This window comes from Chenopodium quinoa, unplaced genomic scaffold (genome assembly GCF_001683475.1).
Source record: "Chenopodium quinoa cultivar QQ74 unplaced genomic scaffold, ASM168347v1, whole genome shotgun sequence".
Lineage (NCBI taxonomy): Eukaryota > Viridiplantae > Streptophyta > Magnoliopsida > Caryophyllales > Amaranthaceae > Chenopodium > Chenopodium quinoa.
Genome location: NW_018745681.1, coordinates 1 through 27,546, shown reverse-complemented (window position 1 = coordinate 27,546; position 27,546 = coordinate 1). Strand labels below are relative to the sequence as shown.

The 27,546-nt window shown below is 31.6% G+C and overlaps 1 protein-coding gene, 1 long non-coding RNA gene and 1 pseudogene across 8 annotated transcripts; 2 read left to right on the top strand and 1 right to left on the bottom strand.

Moving 5' to 3' along the window:
* Positions 1-3,565: 3,565 nt before the first annotated feature.
* Positions 3,566-4,462, bottom strand: LOC110717327 (annotated as a pseudogene).
* Positions 4,463-4,654: 192 nt separating this feature from the next.
* LOC110717326 lies at positions 4,655-6,709 on the top strand. The gene is made up of 4 exons (XR_002510738.1): positions 4,655-4,795; positions 5,212-5,321; positions 6,296-6,468; positions 6,563-6,709. It is a non-coding gene; the product is annotated as an uncharacterized LOC110717326 (long non-coding RNA).
* A 13-nt stretch (positions 6,710-6,722) lies between these two features.
* Positions 6,723-20,997, top strand: LOC110717324. Of its 7 annotated transcripts, XM_021895985.1 has the most exons (11): positions 6,723-7,535; positions 8,234-8,407; positions 9,924-10,053; positions 11,082-11,155; positions 13,647-13,703; positions 14,315-14,625; positions 16,019-16,094; positions 17,920-18,083; positions 18,211-18,323; positions 18,531-18,610; positions 19,036-20,997. In XM_021895985.1, exons 1-6 carry the CDS (start codon positions 7,470-7,472, stop codon positions 14,429-14,431), a joined length of 618 nt encoding a protein of 205 aa, XP_021751677.1. In that variant the 5' UTR covers positions 6,723-7,469; the 3' UTR covers positions 14,432-14,625; positions 16,019-16,094; positions 17,920-18,083; positions 18,211-18,323; positions 18,531-18,610; positions 19,036-20,997. The 7 variants fall into 7 exon arrangements, 1 of the variants encoding a protein (XP_021751677.1); XR_002510737.1 differs by lacking the exons at positions 6,723-7,535; positions 8,234-8,407; positions 9,924-10,053; positions 11,082-11,155; positions 13,647-13,703 and adding an exon at positions 15,501-15,576 and having other exon boundaries at positions 14,437-14,625; positions 19,036-19,101; positions 20,312-20,997; XR_002510734.1 differs by lacking the exons at positions 6,723-7,535; positions 8,234-8,407; positions 9,924-10,053; positions 11,082-11,155; positions 13,647-13,703 and adding an exon at positions 15,501-15,576 and having other exon boundaries at positions 14,437-14,625; positions 19,036-19,101; positions 19,905-20,997.
* Positions 20,998-27,546: the final 6,549 nt, after the last annotated feature.

The following is a 27,546-nucleotide window of genomic DNA, read 5'->3' as shown; positions in this document are numbered from 1 at the left end:
TTTACCAGAAAGTCAATAATTGTTGTGAAATTAATCTAAAAATTGTAATTATACAAAATTAAATTTATGTATTGGAATTTGTTCATCTAAATGTCACAAATTTTAATTTAATTATAATCAAGGAATATTTTTATTTCTTATCATAAACACTATCAAAATTTATCTTATAATAGTACATATATAAATCCTATATCTAAAGATGATTATTTTAAAAGATAATTTCTAGTTTTTTAAATAAATTTAATCCTAATAAATCAATATTCGTTGTTTTTACTTACGTGGAAAAATTCTTAAATCTCATTCGCCAATTTTGTTTAGGTGGCAAATGAATTTTTTAATTCCAAAAAAAATAGAAATCTAATTATTAATTGGTCGAAAATATACCTTTGCTTATGTGGCGCTCCGAATGCTCTTGAAAAATGCCTACTTTATTTATATATATAGATTTCATCAATTATTTTAATTGCATTATTTATACTTTTTCACTATTCACACACCTCTTTTGAATTTCTTTTGTGATTTATTAGTTAGAATATTATATTTTTAAATAGTTATATGTGATAATTTATTTCGTGATTAATCAATTTATTACATGGTTATGACACACACAAAAATGTGCATAATTATACTTCTACATTGAAATCCTTCTTTGATTCATCTCATTCTATGAAAGAGTATTAAATTGACTTACTTGTTTCAATCTATAATTATGAGTGAGAAATCAATAATAATCATGTTTCATAAATATATCATCTCATAATTAAATTATCATTTATTATCATGCTTGTAAACATGTCATTAAATAGAATTTATCAAACAATCTAAGAATCATAATCTTCTTATAATGATGACACTTTAATTTTTCAAAGTATATAAAATACCTATTAAGATACTATGCGAATATTAAAAATCCATACATGTATACATACCAAATAAAATTATCAACCACTTAAAAATCATCTCACTCGATTCTCCTATATCGTAAAAATAATTATTGTCAAAATAAAATTGCATAATTAAAATATTTTAAGCCTAAAACAAGAAAAACCTTCTCATGTAAGAAATAAAAACTTATAAGAAAACTTCTGAAACAACTACTATCATTAGTAACACATACACATCTAAATCCCTTCCAATTCAAAGTGGAATCTTGATTTTGATAACTTTAATATAAACTACTTAAGAAACATAGATCATTTGAGATGGACCACTTAAGAAAATAAGAGAAATTAGCTTAGGAGAAAGAGTTACTAAAAGCTATAGAGAGAGTGGGAGAGAGAGAGAGAGAGCCATTTAAGAAAGATCGATCATTCAAAAAGAGAGAAATATCACTTAGGAAAGAGAGAGATAGACTACTTAATTAAGAAAGATTTCTCATATAATAACTTAGAATGCAACATTTCCCTCTTAGATTGCCTTTATTACTTTAAATTCTTACGACATGCACACACTACGCAAACATAATACCGTGTAACAGAACCACCGGATACATTACTTACTAATAATAATCACCGCGCGGGACCACAACTAGTTAAAAAAAAAGTAAGTAACATGTTTAATTTTCAAAAATGTTTTCCATTCTTTTATAAAAATATTACATGTTTTTTGAACTACAAACTTTTTCTTTAAAAAAAAATAAGACTTCTTCATGATTTCATTTGTTAATTGACTTGTAAAGTTGATGAACTTGTTTGATCATATTCTAAACTATTACTGTAGCAATTATTTTGACGTAAATCTAATTTCAAAGGAGCCATTATTATTTTAAATTTTGGTAGGTCTAGAAGAGTTCGAGAGAAATGGTGAGGAGAGGAGACAAAGGTGAGGGAATAGGAGGATATAAGACATTATTTTTATTTTCTTCTATTACAAACCAATCGTAAAATAAGAAAGCCGTTTTTGGAAAATGATTTTCCTTCCATTGAAACACAGATTTAAGCCAAGAAGCAAAAAACGGGAAAGCAAACAAGTAAATGAGACAAAAATGGAAGCAAAGCAGGACATGAAAACGAAGGACCATTGCATTAGATAATACTGCGTACAGTATATGGGTCTTTCATTCAAGCTCTTGAACATTTTCTAAGTTTGAGGACTAATTTAAAGAAATGATAATGAAGATTATTACACTACATATTAGTTGTTAGACGATACAAACTTACAGGTGATAATGAGACAACACCACCTTTAGCAACACATTCTCGTGGTGGAACTCAGGAGCCTGAAACAATGATTGATGAATAAAACTTCCCTACAAAATTCCTTTTGTTGGTAGGCCGATGTGGTTTATAATGACTTGAGTCATGTTAAAGCATCTTAAAGTTCGATGAGAATCATCTAATTTCATGCGGTTTCATGTCAAATTGATCCAACTGTTTAGTTAAATGTCCTTTTCGAACTAGCTATCGTTAAGCCTTAATTACTCCGTAAAGGTCAATATAATATACTAGTCGTAAATATATGAAATTTTTTGTCCATAGGGACCATTTAAACTTGTGTTTCTCTATAGTCCAATCACCTCATATAGATATTACTAATGATTGTATTAAAGTCTTAAAAAAAAAATAAAAAAAAATCCTGAACATTATATATAAATGTTCCCTACTAGCTTGATGATGAGAAATTATGACAAAAAATGAAGTACGAGTTGGTGAAGTGGTCCAGATTACTGGATCTGTAACTTTCAAACTAATAATATTTCTAAATTTAGGAACTCACCAACTAATAGTTTTTTTTTTTTTTTTTTTGACACAATATCATAGTTCATAAATTATACGGAGTGCAATAATTATAATGGTCACTTGCTCATGCTTTAAGGAATAATTAAAAAGAAAATCAAACTTAAACAAATACATACCTACTGAGGTATGCAAAGCATTACTTTAACTTTATTACAATTAATTAATTAATACACTTTGCATAGACAATACCTTAAAAAAGGACATTTTTTTGGATTATAGGCTATATAAGTGTTTAGTCTAAATGTTGTCAAAAAAAAAAAAAAAGTGTTTAGTCTAAATGGATTAGGTCAGGTAAGCTATATGGGCCTTAGGTCCATGGGCTCATTGTATTGATCATCCATGAATTCCAAACTAATGATCGTAACTAAGAAAAAATACATCAAAATCAATACTATCTCCGCTTATATTTAACCATCACCTTACTAGTTTAGATATACACTTACAGCTAAAAATGTGACATATGTTTCTAGACATGGGAATAGTATAGTATTCGCCATAGGAAACAGCAACCTTATAACAGAGAAAGGTTAATTATACGAGTAGTAATAAGAGTAAGTAATAATATTATGATGAATGAAGCGTTGTGTTAAATGAGATATTACATGAACCCACACCTAAAACAATGAGCATACATATGTTTTCATGAAACCCACACCACACACTATAAATAGTTAGTCTTTAACACTTAAATATGTGATAAATCATCAATTAATTAGTATTACAACAATTTTAAATAACCTAACCAATTGTATACCTTATATTCCTAACTTCAGCTCTAATTGCATGTTATTGGAAGAATCAATAGTAGTAGAAGAAAGAACCATCCTCTAGAAGTTGGGGGCGGTAGGTTTAAGATCAACACCACATTGGGCCTTATTGGGCCTTGAATCTGACCCAAGTGGAAGCCCAAACAACGATCGCAATGCCGGCTCCTCACTCTTCTCCCAGTGGGACCTCATGTGCCCACCCAAGGCCTGTCCAGTAGGAAACACCTTCAAACAAACACCACACTTGTGGCCCACTCCAAGGCCCAAGCCCAAAGAAAGGCCCAGCCAATTGCCTCCTCATGACTTGAACCACTTTGCATGATCATACATTGATCATCCTCAACGTCAAGTTGCACTCTTGGTAATGGCAAAGCATCCCTTGACATTCTTATGGCTAGCACGGTGACCGCCGAGCGCTTGGTGAGACCCAAATGTCTTCTTACAACTCGAGCACTCAAACCTGGGCGGAGAGGCTAATGCCACGTCAGGGGAGACAGGACCAGCAGCGAGTAAGAGAAGGCTAGCAGCGACCTCATGGTCATCAGTGGTTGTAGTAGGAGTGGGAGGAAGAGAAACGACGTCGAAGATGAGGCGGAGGGTTAATGCCACGCCACTCACGTTCGGGGTGGCATCGCATATGACCGAAAAGAGCCTTCCAGGACCAAAAGGTTTTCCCACACTCCGTGCATGGTGGTGTGATCTCAGGTTTTTTTTGTTGGCCGGTGTTGTGCTGGTGGAAGTGTCAATGCGGAGGAGTTTAGAGTGGCGTTTCTTACGTAAGGAGGCGGTTGGGGAGGAGGAGATCGGTGTGGTGGGAGGAGGAAAAGGTAAGAGTAAATCTTTGTGATTGTGGACGTAGGAAGTTGGAGTAGGAGGAGACAATGAAAGAGGTATCGGTATCGGTGTCGGAGGCGGTAGTGGCAAGGGTGGTGGTGGAGGAGGAGGAGTGTTATCCATGGAAGGTGAAAAAAAAGAGAGAGGGGGTGTATGAAGAGAAGAGTGGAAAAAGGCTGGAAGTGGGGGGAAGAGTGGGTTTTGTAGGGGAAGGAAGTGGGAGTTATTTTACAGTTACTTCAGTTTTTTTTATGAACAGTAGGACAGTGTCCTTCCGGAATTACCCTCGGTTTTGTCCTTTTTCTCCTTTCTGTCCTTCATTTTCTTCACGTTTGAGTTGCTTTTTTCCTCTTCGACGGTACGCTCCATCTCTCCCCTCGATTGAAGTGCGATCTGAATCCTCCATTGAAGTGCCTTCTTAGCTCTCTCTCCTCCTCCTATGAAGCAGCTTTTGAGGTCGCTCTTAATTTTTTTTAGTTGGGCTTTCAGGGTTTTGTTTAATTTGAAATTTATTTTTTCAATTTCTTTTGGTTGAAGCAGTTTTATGTTCCTGTTGTTTTCGATTTTTTTGGGTTGAATCTTTGTGGGTGTATTTTTGTGCGAAATCGTTTCGTTTTTAATGGGGTTTATTTGATCGATTTGTGTTCGATTTTTTGGGTTTATTTGTTCGATTGGTTTTCGATTTTTTTGGGGATTCTTTGTTTTATTTATTTTTTGTTTTTTTGGTTGCAATTTTGCAATTTTTTGGGGTTTATTTGTTTTTTTTTGGGTTTTTTTTTTTGTGTTGAATTTGAGTGATTTATTTTTTTTGGGTTGATTTTTTATGTTGATGATAATTAAAGTTGCAATTGAAGCAATTGTTGATATTATAGTTTCAGAATTTGGATTCTTCAGAACATCATCGCATAGACAACGGGCCGGAGGAGGAGGGATTGTTTTTGAGGTGCTCTGAAAAGCACTTTAATGGTGCTTATGAATTCAGGTATGAATAATTGAATATATGTTTTTGAATTTAAATTAATTTGCTGATTTTTTCTGCCATTTGTTTAGGCGAAATTTCTTTGTTTGTTATCAGTCGATTAAGCTTCATGTTGTTTGTATTGGTTTTTATTTGTGAGTTGAGTTCCGAGATTTTTAAAATGAAAAATTGGATTTCTTGGGTCTACTGTTTACTGAAAGACCTTTTCTGTTTTCGTCTATTTGGAATAAACTGAGCTCTAAGGTTCTGTATTAAGTCCTTTCTTTCTTTCTTTTTATTTTTTTTTTATTTTTTATAATTACAGATAAGTCCTTTCTTACATCTCAATGGATTTTAAAGAAAGAGATTAGGAGCATGTGACATCCTCTTATACAATAATATTTATGATCATTTTAATCTATGAAAATTACCAAGCTATTTCCTATGGTTTTATGTTCTGCAATCAAATTTCAATTACAAAGAAGCAATTAGTGGGGGCAAAGTTGGACTTATTAGAGACTCAATTATAGCATGGATTTTCTTATTAATGCGAGTTATTAGCTTTAATTCAAAGAAACTTTAAATGGGAGTTTGCTGAGGACCGTTTTGCCCCTCTTCTGTGATAACCTCCGTCAACGGCGGTCATCTTTAGCCGGTGATTTCTCCGACCACCATTAAAACGGCCCTCTGAGAAATCGAAGAGCTTAGTTTCCACAATTTTGCTCTCTTTCTCTCACCTTTTCTTTTTTTTTTTTTTTTTTGGCTACTCTGAATCTCTGATCTCTGGTTCTGTTTTTCACCATATACCATAATCAACCCCCAAAAAGAGCTACGTACTACGTATATATATATATACACACACACACACACACACACACACACACATAAACAATTATACAAATTAATGAGGCTGTGATGAGTCAATTCAAAGTAATCGATGGTTTGGTTTTGGAATGTTTTACGAATTTGGGATACGTTTTGATCATTTGGCTTGGCAGCAAACGAAATTGTATTCCCTAATTCTTATTAGGGGGCATTTGGTTTGTGGGATTCGGTTGAGTTGCTGCCATGGTTGAGGTTTTCCCACTTCGAGAATGTGCCGCCAAATTGTTCGATGAAATGCAGATCTGAGTCTCCCTATAACCCACCCACCAAATAAACCTTGAAGATGGTATGGAGTTTTAATTTTTCTTTTTTTTTGTTGGTTTATTATGTCATTTATGTGTATGAAATTGTGCTGAAAATGCATGAAAGTATTATTGCAGTATTAGGGGGCGTTTGGTTTGTGGGATTCGGTTGAGTTGTCTCCATGGTTGAGGTTTTCCCACTTCAAGAATGTGCCGCCAAATTGTTCGATGAAATGCAGATCTGAGTCTCCCTATAACCCACCCACCAAATAAACCTTGAAGATGTTATGGAGTTTTGATTTTTTTTTTTTTTTTTTTTTTTTTTGTTGGTTTATTATGTCATTTATGTGTATGAAATTGTGCTGAAAATGCATGAAAGTATTATTTGCATGTAATTTTTTAAGATGGTTGATGTTAGGTTCTTTAACTTTTGTGCTCTTCTTGCATGGAGTTGTTCACAGTATTTTATTTATTGCAAGGTATAAGATTTATTGTATAAAATAGATGTAGAGTTTATCAGTATTCTTATAATCCATCAATCTTGCTTTTGTTGTGAAGTATGAGATAAATTTAAGTTCTATGTTGTTGACCGTTGTTATTTATTCTCTAATGTGTCTGGATAAAGTCATACTGATGCATGTTACATAGTTGACTAATCAAAGGGAAGGCTGCTGGTGTTTTATAGGGAGGGTTGTTTGCTGAGTCTAGAATTATGTAGTTTCAACTATAAACATGGCCCTGGTCTTGGTGCATTCGTTTAATGGTGTTTAAATGAGAAGACCACCGGTACTGTTCCTTATGAACAGTAGGACAGTGTCCTTCTGGAATTACCCTCGGTTTTGTCCTTTTTCTCCTTTTCTTCTGTCCTTCTTTTCTCTCTCTTCTTCTTTACTCATTCTGTCCTTCTTGTAACCTCTCCCCTACCTTTCACTTCATCTTCTTCCTTCGTTCTCTCTCTTCTCTACCATTAATTATTTTTTCAAAGAATTCTTTGTTCTTATTAATGTGAGTTATTAGCTTTAATTCGAAGCAAGAAACTGTAAAAATGGTGGGTTTTTTCTCTAAGTTTTCTAGCAGCAAATCTGGGCACCGAAGAACGCAAAGCGCAATTGTGAGTTAAATTAGTTTTCTGGGGTTGCATGATTTTGTAAAATTAGGAACTTTTTTTGTTTAATTTGATTGTGAATTTTGTATGAATACTTTGTGTGGTAAGTAACCTAATATGATTTGAATAGGTGAACTGTCTATCTTACTGTTGTGTTTAGATGATTTTGTTCTTTGTTTTTACTGTTTTGTTTGACTATTTAAAGTTGATTTTGTGGGATTTTCTTATTGTGGTTGATTTGGTCAGATTTTGTATGTTTCCTTTTTGATCTGACTTTCTTATTGGCTTCCTTAGATCTAGGCGTGAATTGGGTAGTTGAGAATTTTTGATTTTGGGCAATATTCATCCTTTTTTTACCTGGGTTTTTATAAGGTTCATTGTTGACATAATTGGTCAGTTTGCTTGGTTTCTGTGGTCTTGAGTTTTCGGGAGAAATATAACCAGGTTTAGTCATGTATCTTATTGTCCTTTAAGATCATTGAGTCATATAGTATCCGAAATTGTGTCCAAAATCTTTATTGGGTTGTCTTTAATCATGTCTAGAACCTGCTTTTGGTGTGTTTTTGCCAAGGATTGGTGTGCTTCATTGTTATTGGTATTGCTCTTCAAGTTCATGCTGCTTGTAGTTAATTGTCGTAAGTTCGATGCCTGCTGATTGCTGATTGTGATTTTATTTTCGCGTTTTCTTATGTGAATGGACACAGGATGCAAGGGAGGTCTCAGCCCCGATTCCAGAGGACACGGTGGCCGAGGTTGCACAGCCTCTTGCTCATGGTATAGATGTAGGTGTAGAATTTAAACCTGTTGAACATCCAGTTGAGCCTCTTGACAATGATAAACCCGTCCAGTGCCCATTGCCAGAACCTTCTATTCTAAATGTAAGTTTTTACTCATATCTGATGATCCCCATATTTTCATACTTCTTTGCTTGTAGAGTCTTACAATATCCCTTGTCTTAATTGGCTTCTGTACTAGATTATTGGATTTCATTGCTTGGTGCTTGTAGGATAGTCCTTTTGATTGTCACTCATGTGTCCAACTTATTTGTTAAGAAATTAAAGTTGGTACGATACTATTAGCTGCTTTGGACTATAGGTGTGAGAAAGTAATAGGTGGTGGACAATTACATTAAGATAGAATCGTCTCATATTCGTACTAGGGAGGGAAAAGAGAATGTTCTCTTTGGTCTCTGCCTTTGAAATATATGGCAGGGAGGTCCTTCAAGTCTCAACTTCCAAGCAAGCATGTTGAAATTAACTTCTTTCAGATGCATTGTTTGAGTATTGCTACAATAAAATGCATCTAGGTCATTAATATAAAAAAATAGGTGTATTATTAGCGGTAGTTTGCATCTTGAGTAGTTAGATTACTATTCTTAAACAGGGGAATGTGGATGATCGCCTGAAAAATAACCTCTTCCGTCGGATGAAAGCCTATGTAGTATGTAGGATGCTGTATATCAAAAACCAATGGCAGCATATTGAGTGTTTCTATGGTAAACTGAGTGTTAAAATGTCCATGTTAGTACCTTAGAAATCAAAGGCAGTTCAGTGTAGTAGATTTTCTCAGTGAATATCGACCATTTTAAGTCCTATCACCTTTGGTACTAGCTTACCAGTTGTTTATATACTTTATACCCGTGGTTGTTGTTCTAAAAATTGTTGCTCGAGCTTAGAAATGTATGCCTTCTTTATGGTGGCAGTGTGACTCTTCTTCTAACAGTATCAAGCTATATGCCTGCATTTTCTTAGTAACTTTTGGTTGAAGTAAACTGCTACTGTGAATTGGGCATTGCCTTCAATCTGAAGTTGAGCTATTATGTTAGCTGTATTCACTTGCTAGAAAAAATAGATTTGCCAACTCTACTCTCAGGTTCCCTACTTATTCGTCTTAACTTTAACAAGCTGTGTGAGCATCACACCATTTCTCCATATAATAATTCAATAAATTTCTTATATGAGCTAACTGTGATGAAATCACAGATAACAGCTGCTCAGTCATAATTAGTTATGAGCGATCAAATTCTTGAGCATAGTTTTTTATGTAGAGGGATGGTTTTATATTTTAATCATTGTCTTAATCTTTGTCAAGATTCAAAAGCCCGCTATCGGAATAGTATCAACTGCTGAACAGTTGAGGTAAAAGATGAAAGCATCTTGCTCTTCAGCAAGAGTTCAGGACTGCATAAAAAAGCTTATATGAGGTGATTTAGTGTAGATTTGTTTAATTTTTTGGGTTGAGCTAATATTAAGTGTGAATCTTTTGAAATTTTGGTTTGAGCTTCATAATTTGAGTTTTGAATTTCGATGTTATTGATGTTGGTTTTTACTGATTTTGATTGTGTTAAGGTCTCTGTTCATTTTTCATTCTGAAATTTTTGTTTGAGCTTACTAGCTTAGCAAACCTACAAAAATGGCGATTGCTACTGGTTCATCTTCATTGTTGAAGACTCTTCTTAATCCTAAGAAGAATGTCTTGGCTGCTATGCACAAGAGTTCCGTCGACCATCGTCTTCGCAAATATGGTATGGTTCCTCTTCCTCTCTCCTCTTTTTTGATTGATTTTGACCTAATTTTTGTGATTGATTTTTATATCAATTATGTGTTTTTTGATGGAGTGAATTTAGGTAATTCTGTTTTGCTTTTGAATCTTGGTGTCCTCTTGGTTTAATTATTTTTTGCATGTGATGTTAGGTGAGATTTATTGGTTTCGTTTGCTGCTTGAATTCGTTAAGTGAGCTTGATTGGGTTCGTAAAGTGTATTTTTGGGCTTAACATGTTTTATTTAGTTGGTGGATGTTCTGTCTGTATTAAACCGTGTTATGCTTAAATCTTGCAACTTTATTCTCACTACTTGCATGTTTAAGAAACGCTAGGCAAGTTTAATTAAGTATACCTGCCAAGAAAATTCATTTTGTTTTGGGGTTTTGCAGCTTTTACTTGTACTTTTATTGTTTTTGTTATTGTTCAGGTATGATATTTGATTTGCATTTGTTTATTGTGGTACTTATAATCATAAGAGAGTGGTGTATCGTAATATGCGGTTTTTATTTTTTGAATGGAGAAAATCCATGTAATAGATCATGAATAACTGATGGAATAGATCTAAAACTCTAAATCTAAATTCATACCTAAATATAAATAGATTACCATTAAATGCGATCATCAAATATGTATAGATTAATAACTAGGCTATTTTGCTTTGGGTGGAACCTGGTGGTGCATGGGCCACGTAGTAGATTATAAATGGTTATTGCAGCTCGTAGGCCAAGACCTCTATTGCTTTCATGAGTGTGGCTTGTAAGTTTAGGTTGCGATGTTTGTTATTACTCATCAATAGATTGTTAGTTTACAATATGACACATTTTCTCATTGAAGACTGCAAATGCACACTTCGGCTAACAAGCGTAGGTCGTGATTGTTTTGTTGCACACCATCTTTTGAGTCTGGTCTGCAATTGTTTTTGTTATCTGAAGCAACTTAGCTCTTTTACAGTGACAAGTTATTGTTATTCTATGGTTAAGGCTTATTGTTGTTCTTTTGCAATTTACAGTGCATTGGATAAACTGTCACTTTGGTTGGTACTCAATTGGCTGTTTGGGCATTTCGGTTACTACATTACAGTTGGTAAGTTGACAATTCTGCTAAATTGTGATCTGAAATGATGTAGTTTGTGCTGTGGTTTCTTTTTTTGGGGTTTAGCTTAGTGGGGTGTGTATAAGCTGTTGGAATCAAGAAGAGGGTAATAGACATATTAGTGGATTAGCTGACTTTAATTTGCATTATTTCTCCTTCTATTGCTTCTACTCAATAGTCAAATTAACATGAATACCCTGTCTGATGACTGTAGCAATGAAGTAGCTGTTACCGGCATTTGCATTTCTATCAACTGCAGTATTAAGACACAGTTTGGAAGAAACCTACATGTACTGAGATAGCTTATTACAATGAGATACTGGCATTCAGTTTTGGGTATTGTGGTTTAGAGATATTTCCTTGCACCTCTGACTTCGTTGTATTACGCACTTATCATCATGGCATTTGACTATTGGTTGATTTTCGTTCTTATCAACAAAATATCCCCTTCTGTGTGCTTAATTTTTGTTGTCTTTAATTCCATAAGATGTTGTGTAGAAATGCCTGTTTCAGGGTTGCCAGTTGCCACATTCTGCTAATCTATGAGCTAATTTAATTTGGTGTCCTATAGTACAAATAATGGATCACCAGTATACCACAGTTAATATGAAGATAAGTTCAGCGACTTTAATAGTTAAAAGGTCATCTTATTAGTTTCTTAAGAAAGAAGAGAGATACAAGGTCAATTTTTATTAAGTAATATCAGTCTCCCTTAGGCCTTTAACAACCCGACAACAATTATATGTTTAATCAAGCATTCCATGAGAATTGGAAGGACTCTTAAAGGAGAGAGACCTTAGTAAAGTAAGAAACGGTATTGTAATTAAAATTGGTTTTTAAGAGTGAAAATTTTCATGGGTTAATAAGTTTGTAGTGCTTTTATTTAATTTTTGTATGGGTAAGTAATATTAAATTATTAATTTTAGGGAAATTCTCATTGGTAACCCTCTATAATTGCTACACCCTAATGGTGACCCTACTTTTTTTGGATTATGCGAAATGACCTTAGTTATCTTTTTTCTCCTAATGATGACATTAATGATGGTGTTTTAATATAAAATTAAACCATGGTTAACCAAAATAGCGAAATGACAAAAATGCCCCCACCCTAGCTGGTGAACCCACCCAATCCCCCACCCAGCCCCAACCCCTGCCACCTCCAGCCCCTACAGCCGCCCAACCTCCAGCAGCCCACACATCACCAATCCAGCCATCTCAACCTCGCACACACCAACCACCTAACTAGCCGCCAACAATACCACCGAACCGTCGCAACATACCACCAGTTAACCACCACTCCACCTTCGCACCACCGCAGCAGCCCCAATTGCACCAATTTTGCATCTAATTGAAGAACCATGGCAGCAATTCAATAGAGAAATCCCAATTTCGGTTCGTCGCACGCAACCCCCAAGAAAACCTCTCCCGCAACTCCGAAAACCCACAAACGGCTAGGGTTTTTGGTGGTGGGGGAGGGCCGATTGGGTGTTTTCGGGAGTAGGGAAAGGGGTTTCAAGGGAGTTCCGGGAGCGGAGGTTGGGGCTTTTAACGGCGGAGAAGAACCGGAAAAGGAAGGGTTGGGTTAGGGAAGGAGGGCGGCGATTGGGGTGGGTTACAGTACCAGCGCGAGGGGAGGGGGAATTTGGCGCAGCACCTGGAGTGGGGGAACGGATGGCCGCCGTAAAGGTGGCCGGATGGTTTGGCAACCATAAAGGGGTGGGGCTGGGTGAAAATTTTTTGAAATTCTGTTTTTGTTTTTTGTTTTAATTTTTAACCAATGATCTTGCAACAAGTGTCATTTTTTTTTTATAAATATAAAAAACTAACCATAGTTAATTTTAATTGACTATTTTATGTTAAAACACCATCATTAAAGTCATTTTTAGGAGAAAAAAGAAAAGTAGTGTAATTTTGTATAATCCAAAAAAAAGAGGGTTACCATTGGTGCGTAGCAATAATAGGGGGTTACCATTGAGAATATCCCTTAATTTTATTATTAGTTATTATTATGTGGTCTGTGCATGGAACGTTATGCAATGCCAGCAAGGAATCTTAGGTTAAAAAAAGATGAAACTAGGATATAATTAAGAATTAATTAGTGCATTATCCAAGGAAGACTTCATCAATTTTGTATAATTGGGGATAATGAAATCAACATCAGCATGGGTTCATCATGAGCATGTATGTCATCTATTTGTTACATAAGGGGTTCCATGTAATTCAACTGTTTAGTCCTTAAGTATGGTTGATTAGCTTGATTAACTATGGTTAATTAGTTCACGAACACAAGTCAATACTAAAATTAAGACAATGATTAAAATATAAAACCATCCCAACAATGAGTTTACTATGAAAACTAAATATACTAACAGTCATTCGTGATATAATTACGCTATATCACGAATGACTGTTAGTATATTACGCTATATCACGAATGACTGTTCAGATAAGTGTGTTGGATATTACTCCTTTGCTGCTGCAGATTGAACTTGAACAATACCCAACTGGCCCTCGTATTGCTTCTCTGATGTTATACAGTGTATGTAATAATCCCATTACTTTCTTTATTAGTATAACATCATTTTGTTGTTGATATCATTTAAAAGTTGTAATCTTTTCGAAGTTTGATCGATTTACTGGACCGATAATTGATAGGTATTTTTGTTTCTTGAATTGGGTAGGCAGAGAATTCATTTGGAGATGTTAGTGATAAGGTGGTGGCTGATTTTGGTTGTGGGTGTGGCACATTAGGAATTGCTGCTGCTCTTTTGGGTGCAGAGTTAGTTTTTCTAGCATTTCTGTGAGCATGAGTGCTTGATTTGATGTTTAATGTACTTTGTCCGAAAATCGAGCTTTTATCAAATGATTGAATGTGTAAAGTACATCAGTCATGATTGTTTGTTTGTTGTCTTCTTTTTTCTTGGGCTGAAGTTGATTGCTATCAACAGTCATGTTATAGGTTTCGATGTGCACCATCTAATTTGCGCTCTAGCATGGTTTTTTTTTTTTTTTTTTTTTCATAAATTTTCTTGTTAGACCTTCCTTGCAAGCGGAATAGAAGTATAAAGTGTTCGCAGTTGTTAATTTTGTCCTTCCATGTGCTTGAATAGTAAGTATCTAATACATTTATGTCTTCTGCTTCCTTTACAGAGTGATGCAGATTACTGGTTACTGTCGGATGGTGATGTCAGCATTACTGATATGTGGAGAACAGACTATCCTTTCACTTTTTTTTACTTACGTTTCATTTTGTTGTATAAAAAATAATTTTGTCAAGTTTCTGAAGAAAGAAACATGAACTTTGATTCCCTAACTCAGTGATAGCTGGAGTTGAATGGAATGAATTAGGGACCATCCACGAAGACTATGCTGTGGCCAATGTTGGCACACCACAACCACAAAGCCCACCTCCAAGTGCTACAGAAGTTCTACCTAATAACATGATGGGGAGGTGATTAGAGGTCTTTCTTCTCAGTATATCAAAATTGATCTTCACATTTAGTTGATTGTGTGCTTGATGGATTTATGTGTTATTATTATTATTAGATTAGATTTATTTATTTATTATTACTGGCTTTCTTTGTTGCTATATCCTGTTGTAAGAGTCGTTACTTTCTTATCGATGGGCATACTGAAAATGCTGGGATTAAAAAGAAGAAGGTTTGTTGCAAGATTGTACTTTTTTTATAAGATTTCTTCATATGCTGTTTCAGTTTTGTTTGCTACCATTTTAGCAAGGACTTATAGATTTATAGCGGCGATTGTATCCCAACTCTTAGTATAAAATACTCTTAAATTAAGTACTGTTAAGATTAATTATGTTAAGTTGCATTCAGTTTTTTCGTAATAATAGTACAGAGAATATTTGGTTAAATTAAGCTTCTTCTTTCAATTTGGTTTTCTTCTCTTTGTTCACCATTGAAGCTTTCAATTTGGTTTTCTTCTCTTTGTTCGCCATTGAAGCTTATATTAGGTGATTTAGTGTGTTTTTTCTTTCTCTTCATTTATTTTGAATTTTAATTTTGGGTTTTTTTTTTCGTAATTGCTTGCCTTTTCTTTTAATTTTGGTATTCTTCTTTTTGTTCGTCATTGAAGTTTAGATGAGGCGATTTAGTGTATATATATATATATATTTGTTTAATTATTATTTGGGTTTATTATTTGAGTTTTGAATTTTACTGGTTTCAATCCTTTTTCTTTGAATTTTACTGATTTGGGTTTATATGTTACTGGTTTCACTCATATGAATACATGCATCTCCTAATCCACTATCATTAATATGTACAGTTACCCCTGATTACTCTTTGAATTTAACTGATTCCGATTGTTTCTTCAGGGTTATTTTGCGGTATTCCTGGAGAAATTCACTCGGGTTTGAAGGTGTCAGTGAGTTGGGTGTATCTGTTGTGAAGGTACTAATTCTGAATTCATAATTGATTAACTCTATTCAAGTTCAAATTAAATCAAATCAAATCAATTTTAGGTTTTCTTTTTACATTTGGTTGAGGTAATTTAGATTAAAAAGTGTAATATCATATAAGAACATGCAATTGATGTTGGAGGTCTGACAGGGGAGGATGAGGTTTAACAATGGCGATAATTAGATTTTTTGGCTGCTGTTTGCAGTTTTGCATGCTTGAGATTTGTGCCGAAATGAGGAAATATAAGATTGTTGCAACTGAGGTTTATGACTAATAAAATTCAATTAGATTATTTCGTTAGATGAAGTAAAACAGAAATTTTACACCTACTATAATTTCCAGAATTTTGCATATTAATTTAAATTATGTGTGAAAAATTAATCTCTGTCTTAATATGTGATAATTCAGTTTTTACACCTATTATAATTTCCAGAATTTTGCATGTGGGAGAAGTTCAGGGAATTCCACTTCTGGAGCTGATTCTACCGAATCTAAGGAAAAAGGGAGAGGTAAATAATCAGTTCTTTACTCATTGATGTTATGCAGTAAACTGATTTAAGGGGAACTAGGGGAGGGGCTCTTTTGGCAGTATCTTTATATGTTAGTTATGAGTAGCTTGGGATTTGGAAATTAATTAGATATAATTAGGGAAGAAATTCTATGTATAGAGAAGATTATGGAGAGGGAAAGGATGTCAATCTTGATGATAGTTTTTTTTAGCATTTATGTTGCTTATTGGTTGAGAATGGAGCCTTTTGATAGCTTGAATATCCTTCATTTTGCTGCAATTACAGATTATTAATCAAATTGCCTTTTTTTTTTTTTTTACCTTTTTTTTGCCGTTTTTGATGTTGAAACTATTTAATTTATAACATGTTGTACACGTGTAGCTATTTTATATGAATCTCTGTTTAGTAAACTGCCTTGTGGCTCTGAGTTATATTTTTAACGGTCTTGCCATTGTATTCTAATTTTCATTGCTTTTCAGCTTTTTTGTCCTTCTTCCCTTTTTCTTTTTCCCTAAAATCAGATGCTATTACACAGTCTATCCTTCTTCTTTTCTCTCTCTTCGTACTTGCTTCTTCTTTAACATGCAATTGGGTTATGTATATTAGTCTATTAGTTTTCGGAGGAGTTGTAGTTGATTTGATTAATATTACATATATAAGAGCATGCAATAGATGTTGAAGGTAATTTGGTTTTCTTTTCTTTGTTCGCCATTGAAGCTTATATGAGGTGATTTAGCTTTTATTTTCCTTTTTGTTCGTCTATTTTGAATTTTAGTTTTGGGATTTTCTTTTCGTACTTGCTTGCTTCTTCTTTTATTTTGGTATTCTTCTTTTTGTTCGCTAATAAAGCTTCCATGAGGTGATTTAGTGTATATATTTGTTTAATTATTTAGGTTTACTATTTGTGTTTTGAATTTTACTGATTCCGATTCTGTTTCTTTGAATTTTATTGATTATGATTGTTTCTTCAGGGTTATTTTTGGGTACTTGTCATTACATAAAACAAAAAAAATATTATAATAAAGAAATGGAAAAAAGGACAGGATTCACATTTATATTTTTGTAGAATATTTACATTCTATTTGTTTAGTTTCATTCACCATTTAATGGGCATAGATTATAGACTATAGCTTGGCTGGACAGTAATATTTTTTCCTGTACTTTATAACCAGTCTACAATTTGTATGTCTAGACACGGTACGAGTAGTATTTATTAAGTAAAATTTGTTTATACTTGAGTAATGGAATAGTAAAGCTGTTGATTACATTTGATTTTATAATTTATACTTCTACTGGCATATTTATGCTGCTGTTTTGATTATGTCTTTACTCATTTCCTCCCATTCTCTTTTCAATGTCTTTTGAAAAGAAATCTTTTTGATACTCCCCTCTTTAGGCTAGAATATATACAAACAATATATACAAAGCATTGATTACTAAAACTATAAAGTTATGAAAATGTTCTGATATAACCACAACTGGAAAATGTTTAAGAAAAAGAAAATTAGAATAACACAGAAAGACCAACATCAGAACCACGATCCTTTTTGAATTAACATTTTTGTTTGTAATCTTTTCGGTTTTTTTGGGTTGAATTTGCGATTTCATTGTAATGTTTGGTTTTTGATGTGATTATTTATCTGTTTTTCGTTTTTTTTTGTTTTTTTGTTTTTTTTTTTTTTTTTTTTTTTGTTTTGCTAATGGAGTTATGGTATAACAGACTGCTATCGACATAATGAGGTTATTGTGTGATTGTATTTTTTGTTGTTTTGATGAGGTTATTGTGTGATTCTTTGTCTGAATTTTGATTTTATTTTCTACTCAGCTTAATTGTTTGCTGAAAAGGTCATTGTATCCACCAAGCACAATGATGACGAGCAGTTCGTTTGGGAGTCTCAAGCTGGTGGTTCCTTCACTGCCACAAGGGACACTACTGGTGAACAACTTGGAAGGGGTACTAAGATCACCCTTTTCCTCAAGGAAAATCAGGTATATTTTTGCCCTCGAAAATAGCCTGCACTTTGCTTATCTACAGTGTTTGGTCTGTTTTGCCCTAAAAGAAGTCCAAATTTCCGCCCTCTCACCACAACCACAAATTCATCTCCTCTAATTTCAGTGTTGATAGATTGAGAAGCAAACCAACTACAGCCACAACTTCATCTCCCTCCTCCTCTTCTCCTGAGCTCTCCATGTTTTGCTCTTACTCCTCTGTTGAAGCCCGCTGTTGAGGTAAGGGGTTTTTTTCTTCCTTTAAATTGTCCAATATGAATTTCACATTTGGGAGTTCAATTTCATATTATTGTCTATTTAACTGTTGAGGTACCATTTCCCCTTTCCTCTTTCATTTTTTTGTTTGTTTTTACTGGATTTACTCTGAATTTATATATTTCTGGTTTTTAATTTATGTAATTGAAATCTGGGTTTGAAATTTTGTAGGGAAATATAGAAAGGAGAAATTCTCAACATTATTTGCCCTTCGCACTGAAGCGACTTATGGGATTCTACTCCTTCATGAGGTAAGATTTTCTTTCTTCTTATTAATCACCCCGTATCAATTTCACAATCTAAGGTTTATAGAAACTTAATCGTACTCAATTTAGGGTTATTCTAAGGAACATTATGAAACTATCGATTTAGGGTTATTCTAAGTTAGATTATGAAACTATTGATTTAGGGTTATTCTAAGTTAGATTATGAAACTATTTATTATAAATCTTATAATCATTGAAGTAATGAAATATTATAACGAGCAAATTTTTTTTATAGATGATAGGTCATTTTTATATGAAAAACTTCTTATTAGATCTTTCAATAAACATTGTCGACCTTATATGGTACAAAGTAGAAATACCATACATTAACGTACTTAATGTTTATTACCTCTAAGCTTCAAAACGGCTTCCTTGATAATTGTTATTCTTTTTTTGTTTGGTATTTGCAGATACCAATTGCACCTTTTTGAGTACTAAGATGGCTAGAAGTTAATTCAAATTCAAGCACCCTTGTGGTTCGTACAATTTCTTTTTTCTGTGCCCTTTCAAATTTTGAATTTTTGGTGTAATTTGAATGTTTGATGATCAATTTTTGTGGAATATGCATCTGGGTTTGTTGTTTGTATGAATCTTGGAAGCAAATGGTCTTAATTGATAATTTACGTGATTCTAATTGATGATTATAATTGCTCACCAATAAGATGGGTTCAATTTTAAGAATAATTTTTGAGGCAAGTATAATTACAATTCGTACTCCTAATAATACAACACTATTCATAAGCATTTTTAGAAGTAAAATTTGATTTAAATGCTTTTGATTTGAATTATTATCGGCCCTTTAATTATATAGTTGCTGGTGAAAAAAATTAATGATGCTCATACGCTAACATAAACAAGCCTTAATTGAGATGGAGTTTGATACAATAACTTTTTAGATGTTAGCTATAGAGATTATTGAGATGTAATACCTGGGAAATCTATATAGGTTACAATGTCTGCCAGTGGCTATAGAGTTCTCATCATTGGTCCTGAATGGAAGAGCTTGTATGATATTTGGTTTCGTGTGGAGAGCTTGTATCATATTTGTTTGAGTTAACTAACATTCTTGCTTCAACTGTGTTAAGCTGTTGCTACAATTTTTTGCTGAATTCCTGCCTTGATTTACTGATATTTTATTCTGAAATTTGAGAAGATTTGCTCTATTATGAATATATCGGCCATAAATTTCTGTTAGCCCACATGCTTGGTTTACAATTATTGTCGTTGTTTTCCTCAATCTCTCTCAATTCTCTCTCTCTCTCTATATGTGGTAATTTAGTGAGAAACATAGAAATTAACTAAGAAAGAACTGAAGACTCATGAAGCAATAATACATGATGAGGAGAGCCCAGAAATTAAAGCACAGGGAGTTCATCAAAATAATAATGGCAAAGAAATCAAGGGAAATTCGCTTTGCTGTTAGATGTGTGCCCCAATCAATTGAGGCTGCACTTCAAAAGGCTGTTCTAGATAGTTCCAATAATGATTGGTTATTATTGCATCAGGTATCGTGCTTAGTCAACATCTTGTTACATCTGTTGGTTTCTAAAATAAGCTATGAAGTAGAGCATTTTAAAGTATGGAGTTAGGACGAATAATCTGCTCTCTTTTTCAGTTCCTAATTTTCAAATAAATCTTGGTGCTTTATATAACTGTACATTAATGATCTACAAATGTGAGTGCTAGCAAACCAGAGGATTGTTGATTCTGTTGCAACACATTTGGAAGTTCCTACAGAACGTGTCTTGCTAATTAGCAAATTATGGTAACACCAGTGCCGCATCAACCATCAATCCCCTTGGCATTGGATGAAGCTGTTTGGAGTGGAAAAGTCCAGCCAAGATATATCATTGCAACATCTGAATTTGGTGCTGGTCTTACATGGGGTTCTTCCATTATTAGATGGGGATAAAAAAGAAAAGATTTTGTGAAATCATCCTCCTGTTTGCAATATCTTCTTATTGTTGGTGAAAGAGGAGGGCGTTAGAGGAAGTGTTGTCGGTTCATTCTTGAAGAATCTCACTTCCCCTGGTTACAGATGATTCAGGAGCAACACCTCTCATAATTCACTGAAGCTCCATCAGAGTGGCCCCTTTGCGTGTTATATCTTTCCCTTTATTGCCAGAATAAGTTTTATTTATTCAAATCAGGTGAATTTATTCACACCTAGGAAAAAAAAACCTTCAAGCTGTTATTCATATTTTTTTTGCAGTGAGATCAGTACACAGAGCTATGAATCTTTTCAGATGAGTGATTCAAACAGCTTCTCTAGGCTTGTTCCTCCTGTCTGCTAGACCGTTTATGTTGAACTGTGTTGTTAGTACATTCATCTTTCTTGATATATTGAAGAAGTTATCGCCATTTCAGATTTATGTAGAAAACTGTTAATCGAAAGGGAGAAATATATATATATATATATATATATTGGTAACTAAATTGCTGTTAGGAAGGATTCGTAAGGGTGTCTTAGCTGAGATGTGTCTGTAGTATATATAGAAGTTATCTCATATTCAGTAGTATATATATTATATCATTAATTTTATAGCCAATATGATATAAAACTAAAATTGAATATAACTTAATTTTGTATTCAATTTAGTATATAATACTTAAATTGAATTAAATTGAATTTAGGGTGTCTTAGCTGAGATGTGTCTGTAGTATATACAGAAGTTATCTCATATTCTGTAGTACATACATTATATCATTAATTTTATAGCCAATATGATATTAAAAGTTATACTTCTGTAGCATGCTCTTTTAATTCTAAATTCAATTTAATTCAGTTTAAGTATTAATTTAATCTAAGTTATATGCTCTTTTAATTCTAAATTCAATTTAATTCAGTTTAAGTATTAATTTAATCTAAGTTATATGCTCTTTTAATTCTAAATTCAATTTAGGGTGTCTTAGCTGAGATGTGTCTGTAGTATAAATTGAATATAAAGTTAATGTTAAAAGTTATTGTAGCATGATAAAATTAAATTGAATCCTTCCTAACAAATAATTTTAAAACTCTTATTTGAATGATTATTATTACATTATATCATTAATTTTATAGTCAATATGATATTAAAATTAGAACTATTTATACTTCTTATTGTAACATCTTTGATCCGATTCTAAGAACATTACTTCTTTCTAATAACATAATTTAAATTACATCTTTCTCATATAATAACTTAGCATGCAACATTTCCCTCTTAGATTGCCTTTAATAATTTAAATTCTTACGACATGCACACACTACGCAAACATAATTACCGTGTAACAGAACCACCGGATACATTACTTACTAATAATAATCACCACCGTTGGGGTACCGCACGCTACATCGTTAAATAAGTAATATTAATTAGCCTTGTCATAATTTATTTCCATCTTTAAAGTTTTCAGCCGTTCAGTATCATATGTTTCTTGCACTATATCAAGCACAATTTATTTTTATCTTTAAAGTGTTTCGACAGTCGTTCAATATCATTTGTTTCTTGCACTGTATCAAGCACCTTTTCTTATAACAAACATCTTTTGTCTTTATGTTGCTTATTGGTTGAGAATGGAGCCTTTTGATAGCTTGAATATCCTTCATTTTGATGCAATTACATATTATTAATCAAATTGCCTTTTTTATTTACCTTTTTTTTGCCGTTTTTGATGTTGAAACTATTTAATTTATACCATATTGTACACGTGTTGCTATTTTATATGAATCTCTGTTTAGTAAATTGCCTTGTGGCTCTGAGTTATATTTTTAACGGTCTTGCCATTGTATTCTAATTTTCATTGCTTCTAAAATATGTATTTTATTTAAGTTTACTAACTTCAAAAATGTGTATTTTATTTAAGTTTACTAATATTTTGATATAATTTTATCCATTTCTCGAACTAACTTGCCATTGTATTCTAATTTTCATTGCCATTGTATTCTAATTTTCATTGCTCCAAATTTAACTTCCAAACAATCATCATTATATGTATGTTTCTGATCCAAAATTTATTGCACTAAATCTATAGAAGTAGAGAGAGACTACTTAAGAAACATAGATCGTTTGAGATGGACCACTTAAGAAAATAAGAGAAATTAGCTTAGGAGAAAGAGTTACTAAAAGCTATAGAGAGAGTGGGAGAGAGAGGGAGAGGCCACTTAAGAAAGATCGATCATTCAAAAAGAGAGAAATATCACTTAGGAAAGAGAGAGATAGACTACTTAATTAAGAAAGATCGCTTAAGAAAATCAATTCAATTAGTTTATGGGGAGAGAGAGACTACTTAAGAAAGATCACTTAAAAAATTAGGGTAATTAGCTTTGGAGAAAGAAAGACCACTTAAGAAAAATCGACCAGACAATTAGCTTTGGGAGAGGTTTACTATAATGCTTAAGAATAGAAGAACACTTATGAAAATAATAGCAATTATTTAAAAACACAAATAACCACCTTATCTTATACGTCCTTAGCCCTTTCGCCATTAACTATAACAAACTTTTGCATTTACCCCCACAAACCAACAAATAATTTTAAAACTCTTATTTGAATGATTATTATTACATTATATCATTAATTTTGTAGCCAATATGATATTAAAATTAGAACTATTTATACTTCTTATTGTAACAACATCTTTTGATCCGATTCTAAGAACATTACTTCTTTTTAACATGATAATTCAAATTACTTCTTTCTAATAACATAATATAAGTTACATCTTTCTCATATAATAAATTAGAATGCAACATTTCCCTCTTAGATTGCCTTTATTACTTTAAATTCTTACGACATGCACACACTACGCAAACATAATTACCGTATAACAGAACCACCGGATACATTACTTACTAATAATAATCACATCGCGGGACCACAACTAGTTAAAAAAAAAAGTAAGTAACATATTTAATTTTTTTTCCATTCTTTTATAAAAATATTTACAAGTTTTTTGAACTACAAACTTTTTCTTTAAAAAAAATAAGACTTCTTCATGATTTCATTTGTTAATTGACTTGTAAAGTTGATGAACTTGTTTGATCATATTCTAAACTATTACTGTAGCAATTATTTTGACGTAAATCTAATTTCAAAGGAGCCATTATTATTTTAAATTTTGGTAGGTCTAGAAGAGTTCAAGAGAAATGGTGAGAGAGGAGACAAAGGTGAGGGAATAGGAGGATATAAGACATTATTTTTTATTTTCTTCTATTACAAACCAATCGGAAAATAAGAAAGCCGTTTTTGGAAAAATGATTTTCCTTCCATTGAAACACAGATTTAAGCCAAGAAGCAAAAAACGGGAAAGCAAACAAGTGAATGAGACAAAAATGGAAGCAAAGCAGGACATGAAAACGAAGGACCATTGCATTAGATAATACTAATTTAAAGAAATGATAATGAAAATTATTACACTACATATTAGTTGTTAGACAATACAAACTTACAGGTGATAATGAAGAGGAGTGTTATCCATGGAAGGAAAATAGGGAGTGAAAAGTTGTCGGTAAAAAACAGAAAAAAAAAAAAAAAAAAAAAAAAAAAAAAGGAAGTTTGATGGTAAAAAAAAAAAAAGAAGAAAGAGAGGGGGTGTATGAAGAGAAGAGTTGAAAAAGGTTGGAAGTGGGGGGGGGGGGGGAAGAGTGGGTTTTGTAGGGGAAGGAAGTGGGAGATGACGGTTATTTGCCTCTATCCATTTTACAGTTTTTTTCGAAGAGTTAGGTGCATAGCCGTTTCTAATATTCTAGTGGCCCGGGGCAAAATGATAATAATTTTGTTGAATAAATCATTTGTTTTTATAATTATAAATATTTACGTTATTTGTTAATTAATAAATAATTTTACGTAATTTGTTAATTACTAGATGAAAGCCCGTGCAACGCACGGTTTTTTCATCTAAGATTTTTAATTATTTGATTTATTGTATTTAATAATTTCAGACAAAATTACAAAAGTTTAATATTTTTTTTTTACTATAATTTATAATGAATTTATTAAATATAAATAAATTGTAAATATGATATTTTTTATCTAATTTTGTTTTTACTGAATTCATAATATTTAAATATAAATATTATTAAATTGTAAATATGAATTTATTAAATATAAATAAATTGTAAATATAAATAAATTGTAAATATGAGAAAGAAAATATTGATACTCATAATATTTTTTATTTAAATAGAATATATTTAAATAATATGTAAAATAATTAGATGAAAGTCTGTGCGATGCACAGATTTTCATACATATATCTCAAGAAAAGATATTTCTTATATACTCTAAGTTTTTTTTTTAATCATATATATATATATATATGACTTATTTTTTCAATTTAATAATTTCAGACAAAAAAAATAAAAACAAATAATAATTTAATTAAAATGATATTGTCAATTACAAAAGTATAATTTTTTTAATGTAATTTATATCGCGACTTCATTTATTGTTGTTTTGTATTTTTTTCGTTGTTCTTAGTTATATGACAATAATATGATATCTTTCAAAAAAAATAAAATTGTAAATATGATATTTCATTGATTACATATTAGGATAAAATCTTTAATGTGAAAAGATAATAATTTTTTATTTTTAAGATAATTTAAATCCTAAATCATTATTCGTTACTTTTTACACTTGAAATTAAAACTCTCAAATCTATATATCATTATGTATATTTCTTGTGATCTCTTGATCTCAAACAAATTATCTGTCTTTTAAAATTTGTAGACATAAAATTTGTACAAAAGGTAAAAGTTTTTTTATTGGGTTAAAAGTTTTAAATTTTTTTTTAATGAAAAAACATCTTATAAATCGGGTATTTAGATAAAACCATTAATTTCATAAGATAATTTTTTATTTTTTTAATAATTTAAATCCTAATATCCTACGGTTTTTTTTATACATAAAATCTCATAAACATAATTTTTTGTAATTTAGATTATACTCATAATATTTTTTACATTAAAAATAAAGTTATTAGATGTAATTATTTCGATGTAAAAAAAAATTTGTATTTAAAAAAAAATATATCGATAGGATCACCAACTTAGTTCACACCGATATCTCTTCCATCTAATAAAAGTGGATAAATAGAATATGTTAGAAAAAATAAAATTTATATAAAATTAAATCTTTATAGTCTTATAAATAAATTAAAATATTTACCAGAAAGTCAATAATTGTTGTGAAATTAATCTAAAAATTGTAATTATACAAAATTAAATTTATGTATTGGAATTTGTTCATCTAAATGTCACAAATTTTAATTTAATTATAATCAAGGAATATTTTTTATTTCTTATCATAAACACTATCAAAATTTATCTTATAATAGTACATATATAAATCCTATATCTAAAGATGATTATTTTAAAAGATAATTTCTAGTTTTTTAAATAAATTTTAATCCTAATAAATCAATATTCGTTGTTTTTACTTACGTGGAAAAATTCTTAAATCTCATTCGCCAATTTTGTTTTAGGTGGCAAATGAATTTTTTTAATTCCAAAATAAAATAGAAATCTAATTATTAATTGGTCGAAAATATACCTTTGCTTATGTGGCGCTCCGAATGCTCTTGAAAAATGCCTACTTTATTTATATATATTAGATTTCATCAATTATTTTAATTGCATTATTTATACTTTTTCACTATTCACACACCTCTTTTGAATTTCTTTTGTGATTTATTAGTTAGAATATTATATTTTTTAAATAGTTATATGTGATAATTTATTTCGTGATTAATCAATTTATTACATGGTTATGACACACACAAAATGTGCATAATTATACTTCTACATTGAAATCCTTCTTTGATTCATCTCATTCTATGAAAGAGTATTAAATTGACTTACTTGTTTTTCAATCTATAATTATGAGTGAGAAATCAATAATAATCATGTTTCATAAATATATCATCTCATAATTAAATTATCATTTATTATCATGCTTGTAAACATGTCATTAAATAGAATTTATCAAACAATCTAAGAATCATAATCTTCTTATAATGATGACACTTTAATTTTCAAAGTATATAAAATACCTATTAAGATACTATGCGAATATTAAAAAATCCATACATGTATACATACCAAATAAAATTATCAACCACTTAAAAATCATCTCACTCGATTCTCCTATATCGTAAAAATAATTATTGTCAAAATAAAATTGCATAATTAAAATATTTTAAGCCTAAAACAAGAAAAACCTTCTCATGTAAGAAATAAAAACTTATAAGAAAACTTCTGAAACAACTACTATCATTAGTAACACATACACATCTAAATCCCTTCCAATTCAAAGTGGAATCTTGATTTTGATAACTTTAATATAAACTACTTAAGAAACATAGATCATTTGAGATGGACCACTTAAGAAAATAAGAGAAATTAGCTTAGGAGAAAGAGTTACTAAAAGCTATAGAGAGAGTGGGAGAGAGAGAGAGAGGCCATTTAAGAAAGATCGATCATTCAAAAAGAGAGAAATATCACTTAGGAAAGAGAGAGATAGACTACTTAATTAAGAAAGATTTCTCATATAATAACTTAGAATGCAACATTTCCCTCTTAGATTGCCTTTATTACTTTAAATTCTTACGACATGCACACACTACGCAAACATAATTACCGTGTAACAGAACCACCGGATACATTACTTACTAATAATAATCACCGCGCGGGACCACAACTAGTTAAAAAAAAAGTAAGTAACATGTTTAATTTTCAAAAATGTTTTCCATTCTTTTATAAAAATATTTACATGTTTTTTGAACTACAAACTTTTTCTTTAAAAAAAATAAGACTTCTTCATGATTTCATTTGTTAATTGACTTGTAAAGTTGATGAACTTGTTTGATCATATTCTAAACTATTACTGTAGCAATTATTTTGACGTAAATCTAATTTCAAAGGAGCCATTATTATTTTA